Consider the following 22,538-nt stretch of genomic DNA (forward strand, 5'->3'; position numbering starts at 1 on the left):
TTTAGTTGATGAGATGGTGTTGGGTGATAGGTTGGACTCAATGATCTCAAAGGTCTTTTCCAGCCTGGTTTATTCTATTCTGTTCTGTTCTAAATGATGGAATCTTTATACTCTGGGTTTTGTGTGGCCCATTTGATCACTGCCATCAGAAACTTCAACATTCAGTAGAGCACATTGTGGAAAAAAATACTTAATAGATATAAAGCCATTTAAGAGTGCATGATAATGTGTCTTTCTCTCCTTCTATAGGTTTTGGCTCACCTCTTGGATATGGTTTTCTACAGTGATGAAAAAGAGAGGGTTATTCCTTTGCTTGTGAATATCATGCACTATGTTGTTCCCTACCTCCGTAATCACAGGTACCCTGTTCAGTTGATGTAGATCTCTGCAGCCAGTTGAAATTTGGGTGGCACTGAAGCTGGAATAGGCATGCTAAGGATTAGATGTCTGACAAACTTTCTATAAAGCAGCAATTCAGAGTTGTTTCATGTTGGCTCTGTTTGTTGTTTAGTGCTCACAATGCATCCAGCTATCGAGCCTGTGTCCAGCTGTTAAGCAGTCTGAGTGGCTACCAGTATACAAGGAGAGCATGGAAGAAGGAAGCATTTGACCTCTTTATGGATTCCAGTTTCTTCCAGATGGATGCTTCATGTGTTAACCAGTAAGATGTTTTATTTTTCCCCTGCTTATATTGATGGCTGTTCCAAATTTTATGTATACCACTGCACAAGAGTATGTGTAATGTGGACCAGAGTTTCAAACAGATCTGTGTTGAGAGACATAAAGGCCTGTTGTGTGGTTTAGATTGCCCTGTGAAATGTGAAACTTGCTTACCTAAGGTATATTGCCATGCACAAATCCTGGGTTGTTTTTTACAGTTTCAAGGTTTTCTGGTCTGCATCAAGAATAGTGTGGCCAGCAGGAGCAGGGAAGTCATTCTGCCCCTGTACTCAGCACTTGTTAGGCCACACCTTGAGTGCTGTGTCCAGGTCTGGGCCCCTCAATTCAAGAAAGATGTTGAGTTGCTGGAAGGTGTCCAGAGAACAGCAACAAAGCTGGGGAGTGGCCTCTAGCACAGCCCTGTGAGGAGAGGCTGAGGGAGCTGGGATTGTTTAGCCTGGAGAAGAGAAGGATCAGGGGTGACCTTATTGCTCTCTACAACTACCTGAAGGGTGTTTGTAGCCAGGAGGGGGTTGGTCTCTTCTCCCAGGCAACCAGCACCAGAACAAGAGGACACAGTCTCAAGCTGCACCAGGGAAAGTTTAGGCTGGAGGTGAGGAGAAAGTTTTTCACAGAGAGAGTTGTTAGCCATTGGGATGTGCTGCCCAGGGAGGTGGTGGAGTCACCATCCCTGGAGGTGTTCAAGACGGGGATTGGACGTGGCACTTGGTGCCGTGGTCTAGTCGGGAGGTCTGTCGAGACAGGTTGGACTTGATGATCCTTGGGGTCTCTTCCAACCTTAGTTATACTGTGAGACTGTGATACTTCAGGTGGGGTCTTACTAGAGCAGCAGAATCACCTCCATCAGCCTGCTGGCTACACTTCATGTGATGCAGCTTTCTCTACAGGGCTGCTCTCAATCCGCTCACTGCCCAGCCTGTGCCCATGTGTGAGACTGCTCCCTCTCAGGTGCAGGGCCTTGCACTTGGTCCCATGGAACATAGTGAGATCACACTGGCCCACCTCTCTAGTCTGTCATGGTCCATCTGGATAGCATCCTTCACTTTCTGTGAAAAGAGTGTTTGAGAAATATAGTTTCAGGTGAAATTGCACCAAGTAGAAGCAGAGAGCTTGAACTGAAAGCTTCAGCCTGCATTAAAAACCTCTCAATAATCCTGTAAATTGCTGCTGCTTTGTTGCTTCCCTGATGTGTGAACAATCTTCCTCTTTCAGTTGGAGAGCTATTATGGATAACTTGATGACACATGACAAAACCACGTTCAGAGATTTGATGAGTAAGTATTTAATGACCCACTGGTGGGTTTTCACCAAGGGAAGTATTAAGAAAGGGGGAAATAAATGTCTTGGAAGAAAACATTAGTTCAGCACTTAGTCCCACCTGTTTGATTTATTCCATGCTTTTCCTTTTTTTTTCCCTTCATCTACTTGTTTGTGGAGATCCATAAATAAGCTCAGTTGAAGGCAGAGAGCTGGAGACTGCCCTGGCACATAGTGAAATTTGCCTGGAGGGCAAAGTTGCTTAAGCAGAGCAGGTTGGGGGGGGGTTTGGTTGGGGTTTGGTTTGGGGTTTTTTGGGGGGGGGGTTGTTGGTTGGTTTTATTTTGGGGTTTCCTGTTCTTTGGGTTGGTTTTTTGTTTGGGTTGGCTGGTTTTGGGGGGGCTTTGTTTGGGGTGGGGGGGGGGTTGTGTTTGTTTGTTTGGGGGGCTGGAGTTTGGGTTTTTGTTTGGCTGGGGGTTTTTGTTGGGTTGGGGGTTTATTTTTGATTGGTCAGTTGGGGTTTTTATTGAGATCTGACACTAGCTCTGCTTGAGGAAAATCTCATCCTGCGCACTCCAAACTTCAGGCAATCTGTTCCTGTTTAAAAAGAAATAAAAATGGCTAAACTCTCTCCCCAGAGCCCCCAACCCCATGCATTATTGTGTGTAAGTTTTCTTGCAGCATGTGTTTGGAAATCCCTGTAGTTGAAAATGCACATTTGTAATGGGTTGGGGCAAACCCCCTCCCCACCACAGGCAGAAATAACGACTCAGACAAACTGATTGCAAAAGTAGGGGAGAGTTTAAATAGAGAACAGTGAGTGTGCACAAAAGGAGACATGGTGACAAGGAAGAAACCAAAGTAAACCCAGAATGACCCCAAACCCCACCTGAGGGTGCATCCAAAACCCCCAGGGCTCCTCCTTCCCCCCCACCCTGCTATTAAGCTGGTCTCAGCTGGCCAGACCTGAGCATGCCCATGCCCCAGTGGCCTTGGGCCCAATCAGGCCCATGGCCGGGAGATCTCTCCCCCAGTTACCAAGTCTCGGAGAGGGAAGGAAAGAGGAAGTGCCAGACCCCACCGCAAAGTTTATAGTGGTGCAAGGGATCATGGTAGAAATACCGAATTTCCTGCATCCACCCACGGGGATGGACTGCTGGACACAGGAAACACCCCCGGAGCAGAGGGCACCCAGCCCTAACTACGACAACATTGCAGAACCTGCACCGTCTCAACATCTGCCTTTGAACCCCATTCGTGCAATGAAAGCAGGAGTTACTTGTGCCCTAAAGTGAACCAGAAGGGCAATGTTGAAGCTTGTCCCTGCTCTGTTTCCTCTTTCAGCTCGCGTGGCGGTGGCTCAGAGCAGCTCTCTCAATCTGTTTGCTAACCGAGAAGCGGAGCTGGAGCAGCGTGCCATGCTCCTCAAGAGGCTGGCGTTTGCCATTTTCAGTAGTGAGATAGACCAATACCAGAAATACCTTCCAGACATACAAGGTCAGTACAAATGTGTCTTTTAGTGAAATTCTGGGCTCTGGTCTTAGCTGAGGAAGTAAATTTCCCCCCTGGAATATTGATGTGTGGTAAAATTTCTGTCTGGATGCAAATTCCTACAGATTTTGATTGGAGTGTTTTCAGTCTTAAATGGTTACAAACCAGACAGATTCCAGTTGACCTCTGTCCAGGTTATTTCACTGATCTGTCATTTTTATACCTGATCAATGTCCTTGGGTACCTGCAGTGTGCTTTTTGCCATGAACATTCAAAGTATAAGCATCTACCATCTAGGGATAAATAGAGAGGCCAACCTCCAAGAAGCTTTGAATTCTTGACCTCTCCATCTTTTTCTTTCCTGCTATTCTGTTTTTCTGTCCTATTTATCACTGAAGAATTGTCTTTTCCAGTGACCTTTTACATTAAGTGGTTGGGAATGGCAGCTGCTTAGTTTTACTCTAAGATTCTGCCCAGGGAGGTGGTGGAGTCACCATCACTGGAGGTGTTTAGGAAGAGAACCTAACCCTGGTGCCAGGGTTAGGTTGCTTAGATGGTGTTGGGTGATAGGTTGGACTTGATGATCTCAAAGGTCTTTTCCAACCTGCTCTGCTCTGCTCTGCTCTGCTCTGCTCTGCTCTGCTCTGCTCTGCTCTGCTCTATTCTATTCTATTCTATTCTATTCTATTCTATTCTATTCTGTTCTGTTCTGTTCTGTTCTGTTCTGTTCTGTTCTGTTCTGTTCTGTTCTATTCTATTCTATTCTACAGAGAGTTACATCAGTAGTTTCTTAGATGTATTGTGTCTTAGTTCCACCGAGGTGGACACTTTGGTCTCTTCCTCCATATGAAAAGTCAATTCCCTCATCTTTCTTGTTTCATTTGTTCCAGGATTGAGTTATTGACTCTCTTTTCCCCAGTCACCTTAGTAACTGGGTTTGCTATGTTCAAGATACCAGCTGGTTTTACTGGTCTGAATGGTGAAGTGCATGTATTGGTTTGGCTGGAAAGGTTTCTATATGTGTCAGCCTCTGTGTGTGTTGAATGCTGAGTGGTGGTTGTGGTTAAATAAGAGCATATAACTCCTGAGTAATAGCTCATGTGCCACGATGATGCAGCCTTTTAGGAATACATCCTTGTGGTTCAGGCTGTTCTGGTGGTGCTGGGAATCTGTTAACTCCTCTTGCAAGGGGTGAAACGTGGCATAAGATGAGCAAAACTCTCAGATGTGTTCCTGTGTTTATGTGGAGAACTTTCATGCAAATATGCAACTGCACTGCTCTGAGGTTTCTCACTTTTGTTGGTTGCTGAAGCAGTAACATGGTAGACACTGTGACAAAATGAGAGGGAATAAGGGAAGGAGGAAATGCAAGTTGGGATTACTCTAAACTGAGGAAATCTTCTTGGATTTTTGTTTCAGAAAGGCTGGTAGAAAGTCTCCGTTTGCCACAGGTGCCCACCCTTCATTCCCAAGTGTTCCTGTTCTTCAGAGTATTGCTCTTGAGAATGTCTCCACAGCACCTTACCTCACTCTGGCCAACCATGATCACTGAACTGGTGAGTTGCAGCTAGCATTCATGATTTGGAAGAGCAGTGCAAATCTGAGATACAAACTCATTGCTTCTTAACCATTTTTAACAAAACCTCTTCTAGATGAATGTGAGCCAGCAGTGTGCCCAGGTGGCCAAGAAGGCCAGTGGCATCCTGGCCTGCATCAGGAACAGTGTGGCCAGCAGGAGCAGGGAAGTCATTTTGCCCCTGTACTCTGCACTGGTTAGGCCACACCTCGAGTCCTGTGTCCAGTTCTGGGCCCCTCAATTCAAGAAAGATGTTGAGTAGCTGGAAGGTGTCCAGAGAAGGACAACAAAGCTGGGGAGGGGTTTGGAGCACAGCCCTGTGAGGAGAGGCTGAGGGAGCTGGGGGTGTTTAGCCTGGAGAAGAGAAGGTTTAAGGGACCTCTCTTACAACTACCTGAAGGGTGGTTGTAGCCAGGTCTCTTCTCCCAGGCAACCACCAACAGAACAAGGGGACAGAGTCTCAAGCTGTGCCAGGGGAGGTTTAGGCTGGATGTGAAGAAGAAATTCTTCCCAGAAAGAGAGATTGGCCATTGGAATGTGCCTCCCAGGGAGGTGGTGGAGTCACCATCACTGGAAGTATATTAAAAGAGACTGGATGAGGCTCTTAGTGCCATGGTTTAATTGATTAGGTGGTGTTAGCTGATAGGTTGGACTTGATGATCTCAGAGGGCTTTTCCAACCTGGTTGATTCTGTATTCTAGATGCTGTGCATGTGAATGTGCAACAGGCACAACGTGGAAGCTGACTTATCTTGGTAGTCCTGGTGTCTGGTTTTTCCAACCAAACGTGCTAGCTGTTGGCTTGCACGGTTTAAGCTGTTCAGATGTCTCCTGTCGTCGTTGTTCCCTGCTGACTCCCCCTTCAATTTGTGCCTCTGTATGTGTATACATACACCACTATTCCCACTCTTTCTCTGCTCAAATGTTACTGCTTCTTACTTTGCTGGTCTTTCAGCCTTCTTCCTCTATGTGGTGGGTTCAAATTTCCCCTTCACATTGACCAGGCAGGACCAGCTCAATTGGAAGCTGTATTTACAATGCAAAAACTGCACTCTACAGTGGAATGCAAGGAATAGGTACAACATACACAGGAGTTACAATATTATACAGGTATTTACAATCAGAAAATAGCACCAAAAGGTTGCTCCAATCCCCCCCCAAACCACCTTCTTTTTCCCCCTACAATTAGAAGAAAAGAGAAACGTTAGGAGAAAATGTTAGTTCTTACCTGCAAGGTCAGCTGGCAGCGATTACATCCTCCCCAGCCCAGCAGAAGAGCCAAGCAGCTGGAGGGGGAGGAAAGGAATGAAGGTAAACTGTGTGAGATGTTTATAGAGCACTTGCTTCTGTACCAGGCATTCTGTCCAATGGAATTCATTTAGAATGATCTTTTCTTTTGCTTTTTTAGACCCAACTGTGAATTGTTTCTCTTTTCCTCCTTTCCTGCTCGAAATCTGCAGCTAACTTTTAAAGGCATAGCCTGAAACTGCCACACTCCAGCTATGAGGATGAGAAGCCACATAAAGGAGTCAGAAGCCATACTGTATTTGCAGTTGGTGGTCATTCAGCTCACCCTGTGGCTGAAGCTTTGTAACATGCTTTATACAAGGCTCCACTGAGCTTTCTTCTTTCTTTGTTCCTTTTGGTGTTTTTCCTTTCTAATTTTATTGCCATTTTTGTTTGGGTTTATTCTTCTTTCTTTTTCTCTTTGTTTTACTCTGCCTAACAAGACAGGATAAACATTTTTCAGAGCTATTACCTGTGGAGTCTACGTTGTTGACTGTTTGACAGGTTCTTTTGGCTTTCAGCTTTGGCAGTGGGAGCGGTTGGTGTGCCCTGGGGTTTGTTTAATCTGTTAGCTGAGCAGTTCCCAGGGGACTGACCAACACAGGGAGCAAATCAGAATCACTGCTGGGCTTTAATGTTTTGGTATCTGTAGGCACCTAACCTGGCCACAAATGTAAGCAATAAAAGGAGAAAAGCTATGGAAAATGTCTTTTAAACATCAAATGCAAAACTAGAAATAGGTAGATTCAGATTGGATGTCAGGAAGAAATTCTTCCCCATGAGGGTGGTGAGACACTGGCACAGGTTGCCCAGGGGGGTGGTGGAAGCCTCATCCCTGGCAGTTTATAGGCCAGGCTGGATGTGGCTGTGAGCAACCTGCTGTAGTGTGAGGTGTCCCTGCCCATGGCAGGGGGGTTGGAACTAGATGATCCTTGGGGTCCCTTCCAACCCCAGCAGTTCTAGGATTCTATAGATGGATGTATTTTATTTTGTAGCCTGTCAATAACATAAACATAGGAAACCCATTCTACTTGGTGTGGCCCTTGGATTCCTGTGGTGTCCCCTGGCCTTTACACAAGTTACCACAGTCCTGGAACTACTTTCAGTGCACAGGACTATGTTGCTTCTGGGAATTAGCAGCTGAGCTTGAGTGCTGCAGTATGTGATTCTTATTTCCTGTAGCCTTTCTTCTCTTAAGTATTAAGCCCCTATTACAAGAAGGATATGGAGGTGCTGGAGCATGTCCAGAGAAGGGCCATGAGGATGATCAGAGGGCTGGAGCACCTCTCCTATGAGGACAGACTGAAGGAGTTGGGGCTGGTCAGTCTGGAGAAGAGAGGGCTCCAAGGAGACCTAATTGTGGCCTTCCAGTATCTGAAGGGGGCCTACATACATGAAGAAGGCTGGGGAGGGACTTCTCAGGATCTCAGGTAGTGATAGGACTAGGGGGAATGGAATGAAGCTGGAGGTGGGGAGATTCAGGCTGGAGGTGAGGAGGAAGTTCTTCCCCATGAGAGTGGTGAAGCCCTGCAATGGGTTGTCCAGGGAGGTGGTTGGGGCCCCGTCCCTGGAGGTGTTTAAGCCCAAGCTGGATGAGGCTCTGGCCAGGCTGATGTAGTGTGGGGTGTCCCTGCCCATGGCAGGGGGGTTGGAACTAGCTGATCCCTGTGGTCCCTTCCAACCCTGACTGATACTGTGATACTGTGATTAAGTAGTGCAGGGGACCAGTCTCTGAGAACTTTCCTAGCTAGACAAGAGTCAGTTGCTTATGGTCCTTGTGCTACTCAGGCTATACATGAGAAAAAAGCTTTATGGTAACACTTGTCATCCAGGAATAGAAATAAAGCTCCAAAGAGTTCTTCTAAGGCTTGTTACTCATTCTTCCCTACAGCATTTTCTTGGATAAAATGAAAAATGGTATTAAAATGTATGGTCCATAAAAAATGGTACTAACATGTAGCATTTGATCTCCAGGTACAAGTGTTTTTACTGATGGAACAGGAGCTCACTGCTGATGAAGACATTTCCAGGTAAACCTAAGTACTTCTCACTTGCTTTAACTTGGTAACAGTCTTCTGGCATGCTGCTGGGCATTTGAGTCATTGTTTGAAAGCATTTTTCTTGTAAGGAATGATCAAGCTCAAATGAGAAGGACAAGTAAAGGGTAGTTCAGTCAGACTGCAGTACTAGGGACATACTGGCAAGGCAAAAGGAAACCAAATCCCACTGTCAGACTGCTCATGAACCGCTAAGCAAATTGCAGAAGACAAGTATGTTAGTTCTTGCAGTGGGTTCCTGGCTAAAATGACACTGCTTCTGCAATTGAAATCTGTGTGGTATGACTTCATAGCTTTTCCTGTGTCATACACTTATTTACACTAATATTGATGCAGGGGTTGGGGTTTTTTTTGGTCTGAATAAAAATAATGGTTTCTTGTAGCATGAGAAAGTCATAAAGATGAAGGAGGTAATTTTTCTTGTTTCACTGTCCCTTTCTATCCCATCTGCCTTCTGCACAGTATGAGCCAATTTCAGCCAGTGCTAGCAGTGGAGGCAGATTTCTCTAGAGAACAGGAGATACTTGCCCAAATCTTGGCCTTCAGGGTTTTTTTCCCCCTAGATTATCTCTGTTCTTTTGAAGATTTTTTTTTTCCTTTAAAACAAACTGGTGTGGACATGACTCAATTTCAAACTGTCTCTTCATTTGGATGGCTGATGAGAATGAGATGCAGCCTAGCTTGCTTGTTAACACTTTATCACATCTATCAAGCAAGCAGAATCCATCCACAGTGCAGACTTGCAATGTTCTGGTTTGATTTAGGAGTTCAGGATGAAGTTGGTGATTAGAGAGATGTGTGTGCAAAGGCAAGTTGAAGAGGATGATCTTTCCACAGTGATAGAAGGCTGTTGGGACTCACCTGCCTGCTGTAATTTGTTTTAGAACTTCTGGCCCATCTGTTGCTGGTCTGGAGACAACATACACAGGTGGCAATGGTTTCTCCACGTCCTACAACAGCCAGAGATGGTTGAACCTGTACTTGTCTGCTTGCAAGTTTCTGGACTTGGCCCTAGCTTTGCCATCTGAAAACTTGCCTCAGTTTCAGATGTGAGTAGAAGATGACACTGTCATTGAAGTTTTTGAATGCTTGTCCATGTCTCTTGATAAAATCCTTGTGTATAAAACTCCTTTTTTCCCCCCATTCCCCTGCCTTTTCCAGCCTTCACCCAAGGCTTCCAGTGTCAGAGTGGCCCCAAGTATAAGTGATGCTATGCACCAAATGACTTCAGGCTGGTTTGATTTAGCCTACAGCAAGAGATTCCCCACACTTGTGAGCTAATCAATAATAGTGATTTACTGAAGTACTTTAAAGTACTTCAGACCTTGCAGTAAGGTCTGAGATCTCAAAATACACCCACAGGTCTCAGTGACTAATGCATGAGATCAGTCGACTCTGCGTGGTCTCAGCATGACTCAGATTACTGCTGCGTGATCTGTCTAGAAGATGTTGCATCAAACCTGCTTGTGAAGGGGACTCCCTAGGCTTTTCTTGGTCAGTAGTGTGCATATCACAGAATCCCAGAACACTAGAGGTTGGAAGAGACCTCCAGAGATCACTGAGTCCAACCCCTCTGCCAGGGCAGGATCACCCAGGGTAGGGTGCACAGGAAGGCATCCAGGTGGGTTTGGAAAGTGTCCAGAGAAGGAGACTCCACAACCTCTCTGGGCAGCCTGTTCCAGTGCTGTCACCCTCACTGTAAAGTTTCTCCTCATGTTGAGGTGAAGCCTTCTATGTTCAAGTTTGTATCCACTGGTCCTTGTCTTATTACTGTTTACCACTGAAAAATTGCTTGGCCCCCTCCACTTGACACCCAGCCCTCAGCTATTGATGGACATTGATCAGATCCCCCCCACCAGTCTTCTCTTCTCAAGATTAAACAGCCCCAGGGCGCTCAGTCTCTCTTCCTAGGGGAGAATCCCTTGATCATCCTGGTGGCTCTCCATTGGATTCTCTGCAGCAGGTCCCTGTCTCCCTTGAACTGGGGAGCTCAAAACTGGACGCAGTGCAAACTGCTTCCTCAGTGCTTCTGCCTAGGCAGGTGGTGGAGTCTCCTCCTTTCAAGAACATTTCGGACACATACCGGGGTGACGTGTCCTAGGTGGTTCCGCTTTGGCAGGAGGTTTGCACTCGATCTCCAGAGGTCCCTTTCAACCCCTACCATTCTATGACTTGATGATTTTGCAGTCATTTTCTATTGGGGGAAAAAAAGAAGAGTGGCAAACAACTGGTATTTGTTGAAGGCTCTAGAAATGAGAAGCCAGCGGGGACAAAAGAGAGTATTTTGTTTCTCCCTTTACACTGCACAGCGGTGACCATGTGAAAGCTGCTGCCCTAGCATAGCTCTGTAGACATTTGGTCACCTCTGCTTATCCTGTTATTTAAAGGATGCTCATGCAGGCTAGAGGGTGGAAGGACTTGCACACACTGTGTCAGTTTGTGCCCTGCAGTGTTTCTAGATCTAAAGCTTCTCGTGAAGGTTCCTTCATTTATTTAGTTTTCTGTGGATTTGGCTGATAATTCCTGTTCAGTTCCCCAAGCTGTCCTAATCCCCATTGTCAGCCAACAGTTTCATTTAGGTCATTACTGTGTATTTCTGGGCAGACAGCAGTCATGCTGAATCACACTGGCTTTTTAAGGTGTTCTGGATTGAAGTTTTGAGGACAGAAACTACAGAGACTTTGATATCCTCTGTGATGCAAGTAGCCAGTCCGTGTAGCACAGCAAGGTTAGGGGTCTGTGGTCATTGGTCTATGACTGGCTTAAATAAATGAGGTTTTGTTATCAATATGGTTATCAATATTGATCACATTCTGTGTGTTAGAGTAAAAGCTGCAAATGGGCAGCAAAAAATGTTAAGTGACTTACATATTGTTTCATTCAGGATTGCTTTCAGTTCTCTGGCACACAGTGAAGTTGTGAATCCTCCTGATTTTAGCTTCTCTGCCTTATCTTGCTCTTGGCATCCTTATACTTTGTCCATGTTACCTCCTGCTTTTCAGAATGTGCCTTTCCTAGTCTTCCCTGTCAAAGACTGATGTTTTCTGTAGGAGTTGGTTTTGCACACCAGTGTGCACTTGCAGCCCAGAAAGCCAATTGTATCCTGGGCTACATCAAGAGAAGCATAGCCAGCAGAGCAAGGGAGGTGATTCTCCCCCTCTACCCCACTCTGCTGAGACCCCACCTGGAGTACTGCATCCAGTTCTGGAGCCCCTTTTGCAACAAGGATCTGGACATGCTGGATTTTGTCCAGAGAAGAGCCAAGAGGATGATCAGAGTTGGAGCTCCTCTCCTATGAGGACAGACTGAGAGATTTGGGGTTGTTCAGTCTGGAGAAGAGAAGGCGCTCAGGAGGCCTTATTGTGGCCTTCCAGTATCTGAAGGGAGCCTACAGGAAAGCTGGGGAGGGAGTTTTTAAGGTGTGAGGTAGATAGGACTAGGGGGAATGGGGCAAAACTTGAAATGGGTAGATTCAGATTGGATGTCAGGAAGTTCTTCAGCATGAGGGTGGTGAGACACTGGAACAGCTTGCCCAGGGAGGTGGGGGAAGCCTCATCCCTGGAGGTTTTGAAGGCCAGGCTGGATGTGGCTCTGAGCAAGCTGATGTAGTGTGAGGTGTCCCTGCCCATGGCAGGGGATTGGAACTAATGATCCTTGAGGTCCCTTCCCACACTAACAATTCTGTGATTTCCCCACTCCCACTTTTTCTTTGATCCTTAAGTAAATTTCCTCACCCACTGATTTGCAGATGTGGCAGAAAAGCCTTGAGTGATCCCTAAGGCTGATGTCTGCTTGTGTTCTCTCACGCCAGGTATCGTTGGGCTTTTATTCCAGAAGCCTCAGATGACTCAGGCTTGGAAGTCCGAAGGCAGGGGACACACCAGAGGGAATTCAAACCTTACGTGGTGCGGCTAGCAAAGCTGCTGAGGAAAAAAGCCAAGGTACCTCGCTTCCTTTCCAGCCTTGCTTTGCACTGGCAGCTTCTCACATGCAGGAGCTAACAGCATTGCTCAGTTGTGAATATTTGTATGTTTGGTTGTGGGGGGCGTTATTAACAATGAGCAATGGAAAGGAGTTGATCTGGGGTTTGGTTTTTAACAATGCAAGGCGTTTATCTGGAGTGGGAGATTCTCACCGGAGTCATGACAAGTCAGCATCAGGCAAAAATCACATGCAGGTAAATGAAGCATAAAAACACCTCTAAGCACAAACAAAATATCCCCAGACTAAACAAAAAACTAACCAACCAAACAACAACACAAAGAAACCAAAACCAACCAACCAAAACCAAACCAAACACCAAACAACAAAACAAAAAGCCCCAACAGAACAAAGAGAGGAGGTTCAGGGGAGACCTTATTGCTGTCTACAACTCCCTGAAGGGAGGTTGTAGCCAGGTGGGGGTTGGTCTCTTCTCCCAGGCAACCAGCACCAGAACAAGAGGACACAGTCTCAAGCTGCACCAGGGGAAATTTAGACTCGAGGTGAGGAGAAAGTTGATCACAGAGGGAGCTGTTAGCCATTGGGATGTGCTGCCCAGGGAGGTGGTGGAGTCACCATCCCTGGAGGTGTTCAAGAAGGGACTGAATGTGGCACTTGGTGCCATGATCTAGTATTCATGAGGTGTTGGGTGACAGGTTGGACTTGATGATCTTTGAGGTCTTTTCCAACCTTGTTGATTCCATGATTCTATGAAAACCAAACCAAAACCCAAACCAAACAAACAACCCCAACAGAACTAACAAGAAACAAACAAAACCAAGCCAAAACCCAAACCAAACAAACAACCCCAACAGAACAAGAAACAAACAAAACCAAACCAAAACCCAAACCAAACAAACAACCCCAACAGAACAAGAAACAAACAAAACCAAGCCAAAACCCAAACCAAACAACCAACCCCAACAGAACTAACAAGAAAAAACCAAAACCAAGCCAAAACCCAAACCAAACAAAAAAACCCAACAGAACTAACAAGAAACAAACAAAACCAAACCAAAACCCAAACCAAACAAAAAAACCCAACAGAACTAACAAGAAACAAACAAAACCAAGCCAAAACCCAAACCAAACAACCAACCCCAACAGAACTAACAAGAAACAAACAAAATCAAACCAAAACCCAAACCAGACAACCAACCCCAATAAAACTAACAAGAAACAAACAAAACCAAGGCAAAACCAAAACCAAACAACCAACCCCAACAGAACAAGAAACAAACAAAACCAAGCCAAAACCCAAACCAAACAACCAACCCCAACAGAACTAACAAGAAACAAACAAAACCAAGCCAAAACCCAAACCAAACAACCAACCCCAACAGAACTAACAAGAAACAAACCAAACCAAGCCAAAACCCAAACCAAACAAACAACCCCAACAGAACAAGAAACAAACAAAACCAAGCCAAAACCCAAACCAAACAACCAACCCCAACAGAACAAGAAACAAACAAAACCAAGCCAAAACCCAAACCAAACAACCAACCCCAACAGAACTAACAAGAAAAAACCAAAACCAAGCCAAAACCCAAACCAAACAAAAAAACCCAACAGAACTAACAAGAAACAAACAAAACCAAACCAAAACCCAAACCAAACAAAAAAAACCAACAGAACTAACAAGAAACAAACAAAATCAAACCAAAACCCAAACCAAACAACCAACCCCAACAGAACAAGAAACAAACAAAACCAAGCCAAAACCCAAACCAAACAACCAATCCCAACAGAACAAGAAACAAACAAAACCAAACCAAAACCCAAACCAAACCAAAAAACCCAACAGAACTAACAAGAAACAAACAAAACCAAACCAAAACCAAACAAAAAAACCCAACAGAACAAACAAAACCGAAACAAAACCAAGCCAAAACCCAAACCAAACAAACAACCCCAATAAAACTAACAAGAAACAAACAAAACCAAACCAAAACCCAAACCAAACAAACAACCCCAACAGAACTAACAAGAAACAAACAAAACCAAGCCAAAACCCAAACCAAACAACCAACCCCAACAGAACAAGAAACAAACAAAACCAAACCAAAACCCAAACCAAACAACCAACCCCAACAGAACTAACAAGAAACAAACAAAACCAAACCAAAACCCAAACCAAACAAACAACCCCAACAGAACTAACAAGAAACAAACAAAACCAAACCAAAACCCAAACCAAACAAACAACCCCAACAGAACAAGAAACAAACAAAACCAAGCCAAAACCCAAACCAAACAAACAACCCCAACAGAACAAGAAACAAACAAAACCAAGCCAAAACCCAAACCAAACAACCAACCCCAACAGAACAAGAAACAAACAAAACCAAGCCAAAACCCAAACCAAACAACCAACCCCAACAGAACAAGAAACAAACAAAACCAAACCAAAACCCAAACCAAACAACCAACCCCAACAGAACTAACAAGAAACAAACAAAACCAAGCCAAAACCCAAACCAAACAACCAACCCCAACAGAACAAGAAACAAACAAAACCAAACCAAAACCCAAACCAAACAACCAACCCCAACAGAATTAACAAGAAACAAACAAAATCAAACCAAAACCCAAACCAAACAACCAACCCCAACAGAACAAGAAACAAACAAAACCAAGCCAAAACCCAAACCAAACAACCAATCCCAACAGAACAAGAAACAAACAAAACCAAACCAAAACCCAAACCAAACCAAAAAACCCAACAGAACTAACAAGAAACAAACAAAACCAAACCAAAACCAAACAAAAAAACCCAACAGAACAAACAAAACCGAAACAAAACCAAGCCAAAACCCAAACCAAACAAACAACCCCAATAAAACTAACAAGAAACAAACAAAACCAAACCAAAACCCAAACCAAACAACCAACCCCAACAGAACTAACAAGAAACAAACAAAACCAAGCCAAAACCCAAACCAAACAACCAACCCCAACAGAACAAGAAACAAACAAAACCAAACCAAAACCCAAACCAAACAACCAACCCCAACAGAACTAACAAGAAACAAACAAAACCAAACCAAAACCCAAACCAAACAAACAACCCCAACAGAACTAACAAGAAACAAACAAAACCAAACCAAAACCCAAACCAAACAAACAACCCCAACAGAACAAGAAACAAACAAAACCAAGCCAAAACCCAAACCAAACAAACAACCCCAACAGAACAAGAAACAAACAAAACCAAGCCAAAACCCAAACCAAACAACCAACCCCAACAGAACAAGAAACAAACAAAACCAAGCCAAAACCCAAACCAAACAACCAACCCCAACAGAACTAACAAGAAACAAACAAAACCAAACCAAAACCCAAACCAAACAAACAACCCCAACAGAACTAACAAGAAACAAACAAAACCAAGCCAAAACCTGAACCAAACAAACAACCCCAACAGAACTAACAAGAAACAAACAAAATCAAACCAAAACCCAAACCAAACAAACAACCCCAACAGAACAAGAAACAAACAAAACCAAACCAAAACCCAAACCAAACAAACAACCCCAACAGAACTAACAAGAAACAAACAAAACCAAACCAAAACCAAACAAAAAAACCCAACAGAACAAACAAAACCAAAACAAAACCAAGCCAAAACCCAAACCAAACAACCAACCCCAACAGAACTAACAAGAAACAAACAAAACCAAACAACAAAACAAAACCTCCAACAGAACAAACAAACAAAACAGGAAGAAAAAAGATAGAAAGCAGTAAAATCCAACCCAACCAATCCAAACAAGAACAAAAGGCAAACAAAAAACCAACACTACAAACAGCAAAACCCTTGGACTTTAAAAAAGCTCAAAACCAACCGCAAAAACCCAAACACCAGAAGCAGAAACCAACCAAACCGAAAGATCCACCCAAAAAAACCAACAATCAAACCCAAACACACAGCAGAAGCAACCTAGCAAACCAAAAGGAACAAACAAACCCACCCCTGGAAAAGAAAATGATCAGCAAAGCCAACACCCAGCCCCAGCTATGGTCAGTGATTTTGGAGTTGCCAGTTAACAGTTTCCTTTGTATTATTTGAGTGAAAAGTCGAATGTGTTTCAGTGTCTGATGTATTTTAACCTACAGTCACTTTCAGCTGGCCAGCTGCGTGCCGCTTCGAACCGACAGCCTTTTGAAGTACAAAAGCATTTGTTGTTAATAATGATCACTTTTAAATGTCCAGCAAACTGATACATCCCTAAAACTGACACAACCAGGAGTGGAGAGACTCTGCAGAGCCAGGGAGGGTTGGGTTTCTTCCCTGAAGCAGTTCAGAAGGCAAAGAGCAGTGGAAACAGTTCTGGTTTGTAGAGTGGGAGGAGAGAATTGGAGGTAGATTAAAGCCCTGGTTTGGGTGGGGTGGTGGCCTGATCTGTTGATGAAGCTGATGGAAGCTGGCCAAGCCCTGTCCCAGGGAGTTCCTCTCCACTGCTGCAAAGTAAGGAATTTGCTGTCAAGTACTCTTGCTGTGTGGTCAGAACTGCTCCAGGCAGGCACTTCAGCAGGAAAGGTTGCTGGGGTGGGCCAGGAAAACAGGAAGGAAGCTGGAAGGCATGTGGGAGACAGCTTTGAACTTTCACCCTCGATTTCCCCTCCAAATAGATGGCATTGTCAGGGCTGTGACATTAGCAGCTTGCTACAGGGGTTGAAACAAGTGCATGAAGCACATCTGCAGTCTTCATTTTATTGACTTTGTACCACAAAGATAAGGCTAAATTTCTCTTCTTGCACATGCAAAGGAACAATCAGTTTTGACTGACTGCTAGCCAAGCACAGCCTCTGATGTTCAGTGTAGTGCACTGCACCTGATAGAGAATTGTCACACTCCAGATAATCTCTCTGCATGAATTATAAAGTACATATGATGGGTACAGTATCCCTGCTGGTAAGTACTGCATGTTGAGACAGAAGCCCCAAGTCACCACACAGGACACCTCCAAGAATACAGGAAAGTGGCTGGAATTTCTGGAACCCCCTAGTCGTGGCAGCAGTTGCACACTGTGAACCATAGCTAGGGGTATGGTGATGAGATAAACAAGAGGTAATGAATATTGGCTTCCAGGTCATTCCTTCTTAGTGCAGAAGAGAAGAGTGTTGCACAGAGCTGCAGGTTTCTCTTAGGAAATAACTCTTTCTGAGCAAAAGATCCAGTGGATCTTCATTTTCCTTCAGGGCACTCTGACTGCTGCTCAGATTCATGTAGTATGGTGCTGCTCAGGCTCTGTCTGAAGGCAACATGCTTTAGAAAGCTCCTTCGGCACTCCTGGCCATATGGTCTAGGCATGAGGTCTGTGGAGACAGGTTGGACTCAACGATCCTCGAGGTCTCTTCCAACCTTAGTGATACTGTGATACTGTGTGATGATGGTGTCTTGGCCAAGTAGCTCCAGAGTCTGCCCTCTCTGGGCTCTTTGGGGCAGGTGATTTTTCTAGCTGAAGCACAGCACCCAACCAAGCAACTGCACACAGCCTTCATGGCAAAGGTTGAGTTTGATATATGAAATGCAGTCTGAAAGTTCTCCTCTTTCCTTCCACAGGACAAACAGGAGGACTTTAAGACGGTGGTTTTGGAGGGAATGGAGATGGCCAAGCATCAGGTGAGGGTGGCCTTTGATGCTTGAGTTGTGAAACAAGCTCACCATAACAATACCATCACCTCAAGGCCTTGGGCAGCATTTAGCTTTCAGACCTGAGAGAGATCAGTCTTGTCAGAGGAGGAAATGGAGAGATTTTTTTGGAAGTCAAGCCCTCATTGATAAAAATAACTATAGCTTTAAAAAATCATTTTGAAGTTGGTTTCCTCCATGCAATAGATTACAAGAAGGTAATGTTAGTTTGAAGATTGCCAATGAATGTATAATTAAAGAATCGTTTTTGCTGCATGGCACGTGTGAAGCAGAATCCCTAACCAGCTGCTGTTTGAAGTGTCTGAGGAATTAGTGGTGTTTGCTTAGCAGGTACTGTTGTGGGATCTGCTGGAGAGGGTCCAGCAGAGGGCTACAAGGATGATTAGGGGACCGGAGCACTGCCCTGTGAGGAGAGGATGAGGGACCTGGGGCTTTTGAGTCTGGAAAAGAGAAGACTTAGAGAGGATTTAATAAATGTTTGTAAGTATCTGAGGGCTGGGGGTCAGGAGGGAGGGGACAGGCTCTGCTCACTTACTCCCTGTGGTAGGACAAGGGGCAATGGATGTAAGCTGCAGCACAGGAGGTTCCACCTCAACATGAAGAACTTTAAGGGTCACAGAACACTGGAACAGGCTCCCCAGAGAGGTTGTGGAGTCTCCTTCTCTGGAGACTTTCAAGACCAATCTGGATGTGTTCCTCTGTGACCTGAGCTAGATTGTATGGCCCTGCTCTGGCAGTGGGGTTGGACTGGATGATCTCTTTGGGTCCCTTCCAACCCCTGACATCCTGTGGTCCTGTGAAATGGCTTGGACAGGCTGTACTTCACTGCTCAAAGAATTGGGATTAGGCTGGCTGCTGTGTGATGCTGACCCTTGCTGCATGCTGGAGATGGTCTCTGCTCACCACCTGGGTCATACTAAACATGCCAGACAATCTGTACTGAGAAGCCTCTCTCCTGTGAATCCAGTGGGATGTTTTCATGGAAAACATTTTTGAATCTACTATCTTCATAAAAATTGGAGGCATCAACAACTCTTTATGTGTTGGAATTCAGTCTTCCCTTTTAGTTCTTTTACAAGCTTAGCTTTTCTTGAGGCTTGGAGAGCAAGGACAGCAATCTCCTGTAGCAGGGAGCCAAGCTACCAGCTTAAAACATGAAGTACATTCACCCTTCATTTACAACTAATTGTATTTCTGTGAAATGGATGTTGTTTAGACTCCTGATTGCTAGAGACAGTTCCTCCATTTAAAGATCCAAAACTGTATGTGGCAGTTCAGGCTGGGTCCCTCCTGTTCCTGCCACCCACGTCACGCCTCCAATGGCCCGAGTATCCAGCCCAGTAGGTGGACACAGGAAATAGCCTATTTCATGCCCATAATATCCTGCTCTCTATAAATCCACCTGCAAAGTCTTTCTCTTCCTCTTTATTCCCTAGCTTGCTCCCGTGGGAGATGCTCCCTATGGGGTAACGGTGGGGGAGTTATCTCAAGGCCTCTTAGGCCTGGCTAGGCCTAATGCCAGGAGGAGAAGCAGGGAGGGGCAGTCTCAGACCTGGCCAGCCTGAGACTAGCCTAGCAGTGGTGGGAGGAAGAAAGGGCCCTGGGGGTTTGGGGTGTACCCTCAGGTAGGGAGATGGTAAATGTTGGGGACCTTTGGGTGTGCTGGAAGGGACTCTGTACACTTTGGGATTCTTTTGTCACTGTGCTTGTAGTTTCTGTAAAACACTAATTGCTTCTCCAGTTAAACTTCCCATCACTTCTGCAAGCCATTTGTGTGTCATTCTTTCGCCCCTCTCAGGGGCCAGAGAGTATCTGCCTGGCCTCAAATCAGGACACTGCATTTGCTAAAGCACCATTTCTTGAAGGAAAGCTTTTTGCTCCAAGGCTGTGCAGTCAGTGATCCTCCCCTTAGGTTCTGCTCCCACTGCTGCCCTCTCCCCATTCCCCTTTCCTTGCAATGCTCTTCAGGAGCTGGGGAGCTCTTGAACCCCTGCCTCAGCAGAAGCATTGCAAGGGCACCAGGATGGACACACTGGTCAGAAGTGGTTCAGGAGGTTGCTATCCTTGATGTGGTCTTGTGATGCTTTTCTCCTTCCTCAAGGAACAAAACCCAGCATTGCTGGAAGTCTGCTTCCTGGTAGAAGCTTTGTCAAGCAAGAGTCCAAACAAGGTGTTTCTGTGGTGACAGTACCTTGTTGTCTAGATTTGAACATGGGGTTTGACTCAAATTAAAAGGCAATGAGGGAAGAGTGCCATGCCAGCAGCTGGGGCTTGGCTATTTTAGCATGCAGCCCTGAACAGGGATACAGCACTGTGCTGGCACTGCCTGTCAGCAGCTGGTGTGTGACTGCTGCCTTCGCTGGTGGGGTTCCTGAAACTCTCCCTTGAAATTCCCCCCATGAAATGGAAGGTGTAACCAAAGTCTTTTGAGTAACTGAACCTTTCTCCCCCAAGGACAACTCCAAGTGTTTGCTCAGAGCCTCCATGCTGTGTCATTTCTTGATACCAAAACACAGCACAGCTTTTGCTCTTCCTGAAAACTGAGCTCTACCTTCAACGTGAAAATGCTTCTTTTCTAACTTCCTGTGAGGTTTGCTGCCACTCAAGCTGGCAGTAGGATGAATTGTGAGTGTGCTTTGGAAAGCAGCTGGAGTACCACACACCTTTTCCCAGCAGGTGCAGTACTGCCTCTCACCAGCCTGGGCTGTCTGTGATAGCACCAGGGGCAGCTCTGCAGGGCAGCAAGGTGGTGGGTGCCAGGGTGCTCCCGTGGGCATTGGTCTTCTCTTTTCACCTGTGCTTTGGTTTGTTCTGTATTATTTCCCATCTCTCTCTCTTTTCAGAAAAACCCAGAAGAGGACAGCTCAGGGAAAACACTAAGTTGGGAACCAGGTCACTTGCTTTTAACCATCTACACTGTTCGCAGCATCGAGCAGCTTTTGCCTTTCTTCAACGTCCTCAGTCAAGTTTTTAACAGCAAAGTGACCAGCAGATGCGTTGGACACTCAGGGAGCCCTGTCCTTTACCCCAACTGTTTTCCAAGTAAGGACATAAAAATGGAGAACCTCAAGACCTTCTCCAGCAAAGCCAGGCAAAAGATAGAAGAAATGGTCGAGAAGGATTTCCTCGAAGGCATCATCAAAACCTAAAGCAAACCGGTACCGCTCAGCTTCCGTGTAGTGTAACTCTTGAGAGGAAACGGCGTCCCCTCCCCGGGTGTATAGTCATTCTTTTCTTACTTTGTATGTACTGCAAACACTTCATGTTCTATTTAAGTTAAATATTTGTAAATAAGAGAGCAGAGTTCTGGATGTGGCCTGAATCAAGGTGAAATATCGGTGGCTCATATTGATTATGGTGCCTACTCTTTCCATGTTTTGTTGTCTTGAGTTCTGTCTTCAAAAGCAAACAAAAATCCTTCAAAACCACAAATATACAAGGTGCACATTTTTTCCACTTCGTTGCCAGTTTATTTTGGGGTTGCTGCTTTGGGGTTTGTTTTTTTTTGGTTGCTTTTCAGTTATTTTTGGTTTAACCCTCTGAAAATGGTGCAGGAGTCAATACAGGACTACAGTGGAAAATCCATTTGTCAGAGGCAGATGCTCTGAACTGAAATAGGCAGAGGAGATACTCCTCTGTATCAAATATTGCATCCTGTTGGCTCTACCTCTTCCTACTGCTAGGAGTAGTAAGAGCCACAGAAGACAAACTTGTCTCTGTCCTTTCCCTCTTGTCTTGGTCCGGAGCAGGAGGTCCCGGAGTTTGTTTCCTTGTCAGCTTGTGCTATCCTCAGCCTGAGGAGAGGAGGGAGTTGTGAGAGAGATCCCAAAGGCCAAGGCCTTTTCAGCTTGCATTGTCCTGTCCTGTGATGTTTCCAGCCTGTGCCATCTTCAGTGGAGTTCTCTCTTACACCTCTTAAAAGTGGTGATACTATCACTGCAAATTGCTTTCTGAGCAAGCTTTGGTTTCCTAAGTATCTAAGGAAGATACTATTGCAAGAAATCCTTCTCATAATACTGTTTGCTGTTATACTCATTCCCCCTAAAACTGAGGTGAACTGAATCTCAAGCCCTTACTTTTTGCCCCTTCCCTGCAGATGACCTGGTGGCTGTGGGAAGGTAAGCAGCAGTCACCACAGGATTTCAGTCAAAGGCAGCCACCTTGTGGGCATGAAGGGCATGGGAGTGGGACTGCAGGCACAACATGGAAATAAACTATGATACCATCTGGGGCAGGGGGCAGAATTCCTTCTGGGCATGATCAGGCCACTGACTGTCAAGAAGTGAGTCACCTCAAAGTCATTTCAGTTTCCAAAGCTGGACAAACTCAGCAGAGATGGAACATTCAGCAGCAGCAGCAAGAGCATCTCAGTAACCTATGAAATAACCTGGGACATGATCAGGCCACTGACTGTCAAGAAACACTCAGCTCTGGTGAGGCCACACCTCAAGTGTTGTGACAAGTTTTGGGCACCTCAATAAAAGAGAGATGTGGAGGTGCTGGAGCCAGTGCAGAGAAGGGCAACAAAGCTGAGGAAGGGCCTGGAGAAT

The 22,538-nt window shown here is 45.3% G+C and overlaps 1 protein-coding gene across 1 annotated transcript in view; it reads left to right on the forward strand.

Annotated features, from left to right (window-relative positions):
• Positions 1-21,182, forward strand: part of DOP1A (DOP1 leucine zipper like protein A) — a 93,311-nt gene extending 72,129 nt beyond the window's left edge. Inside the window, exons 31-40 of the mRNA XM_054162555.1 lie at positions 250-359; positions 512-661; positions 1,894-1,955; positions 3,283-3,435; positions 4,849-4,985; positions 8,266-8,321; positions 9,233-9,397; positions 12,160-12,289; positions 17,899-17,958; positions 20,832-21,182. Of these exons, the coding sequence (XP_054018530.1) occupies positions 250-359; positions 512-661; positions 1,894-1,955; positions 3,283-3,435; positions 4,849-4,985; positions 8,266-8,321; positions 9,233-9,397; positions 12,160-12,289; positions 17,899-17,958; positions 20,832-21,137 (1,329 nt within the window). The 3' untranslated portion in view covers positions 21,138-21,182. The remainder of the gene's footprint in view (positions 1-249; positions 360-511; positions 662-1,893; positions 1,956-3,282; positions 3,436-4,848; positions 4,986-8,265; positions 8,322-9,232; positions 9,398-12,159; positions 12,290-17,898; positions 17,959-20,831) is intronic.
• Positions 21,183-22,538: the final 1,356 nt, after the last annotated feature.

Source organism: Dryobates pubescens, chromosome 6 (assembly GCF_014839835.1).
Source record: "Dryobates pubescens isolate bDryPub1 chromosome 6, bDryPub1.pri, whole genome shotgun sequence".
Taxonomy (NCBI): domain Eukaryota; kingdom Metazoa; phylum Chordata; class Aves; order Piciformes; family Picidae; genus Dryobates; species Dryobates pubescens.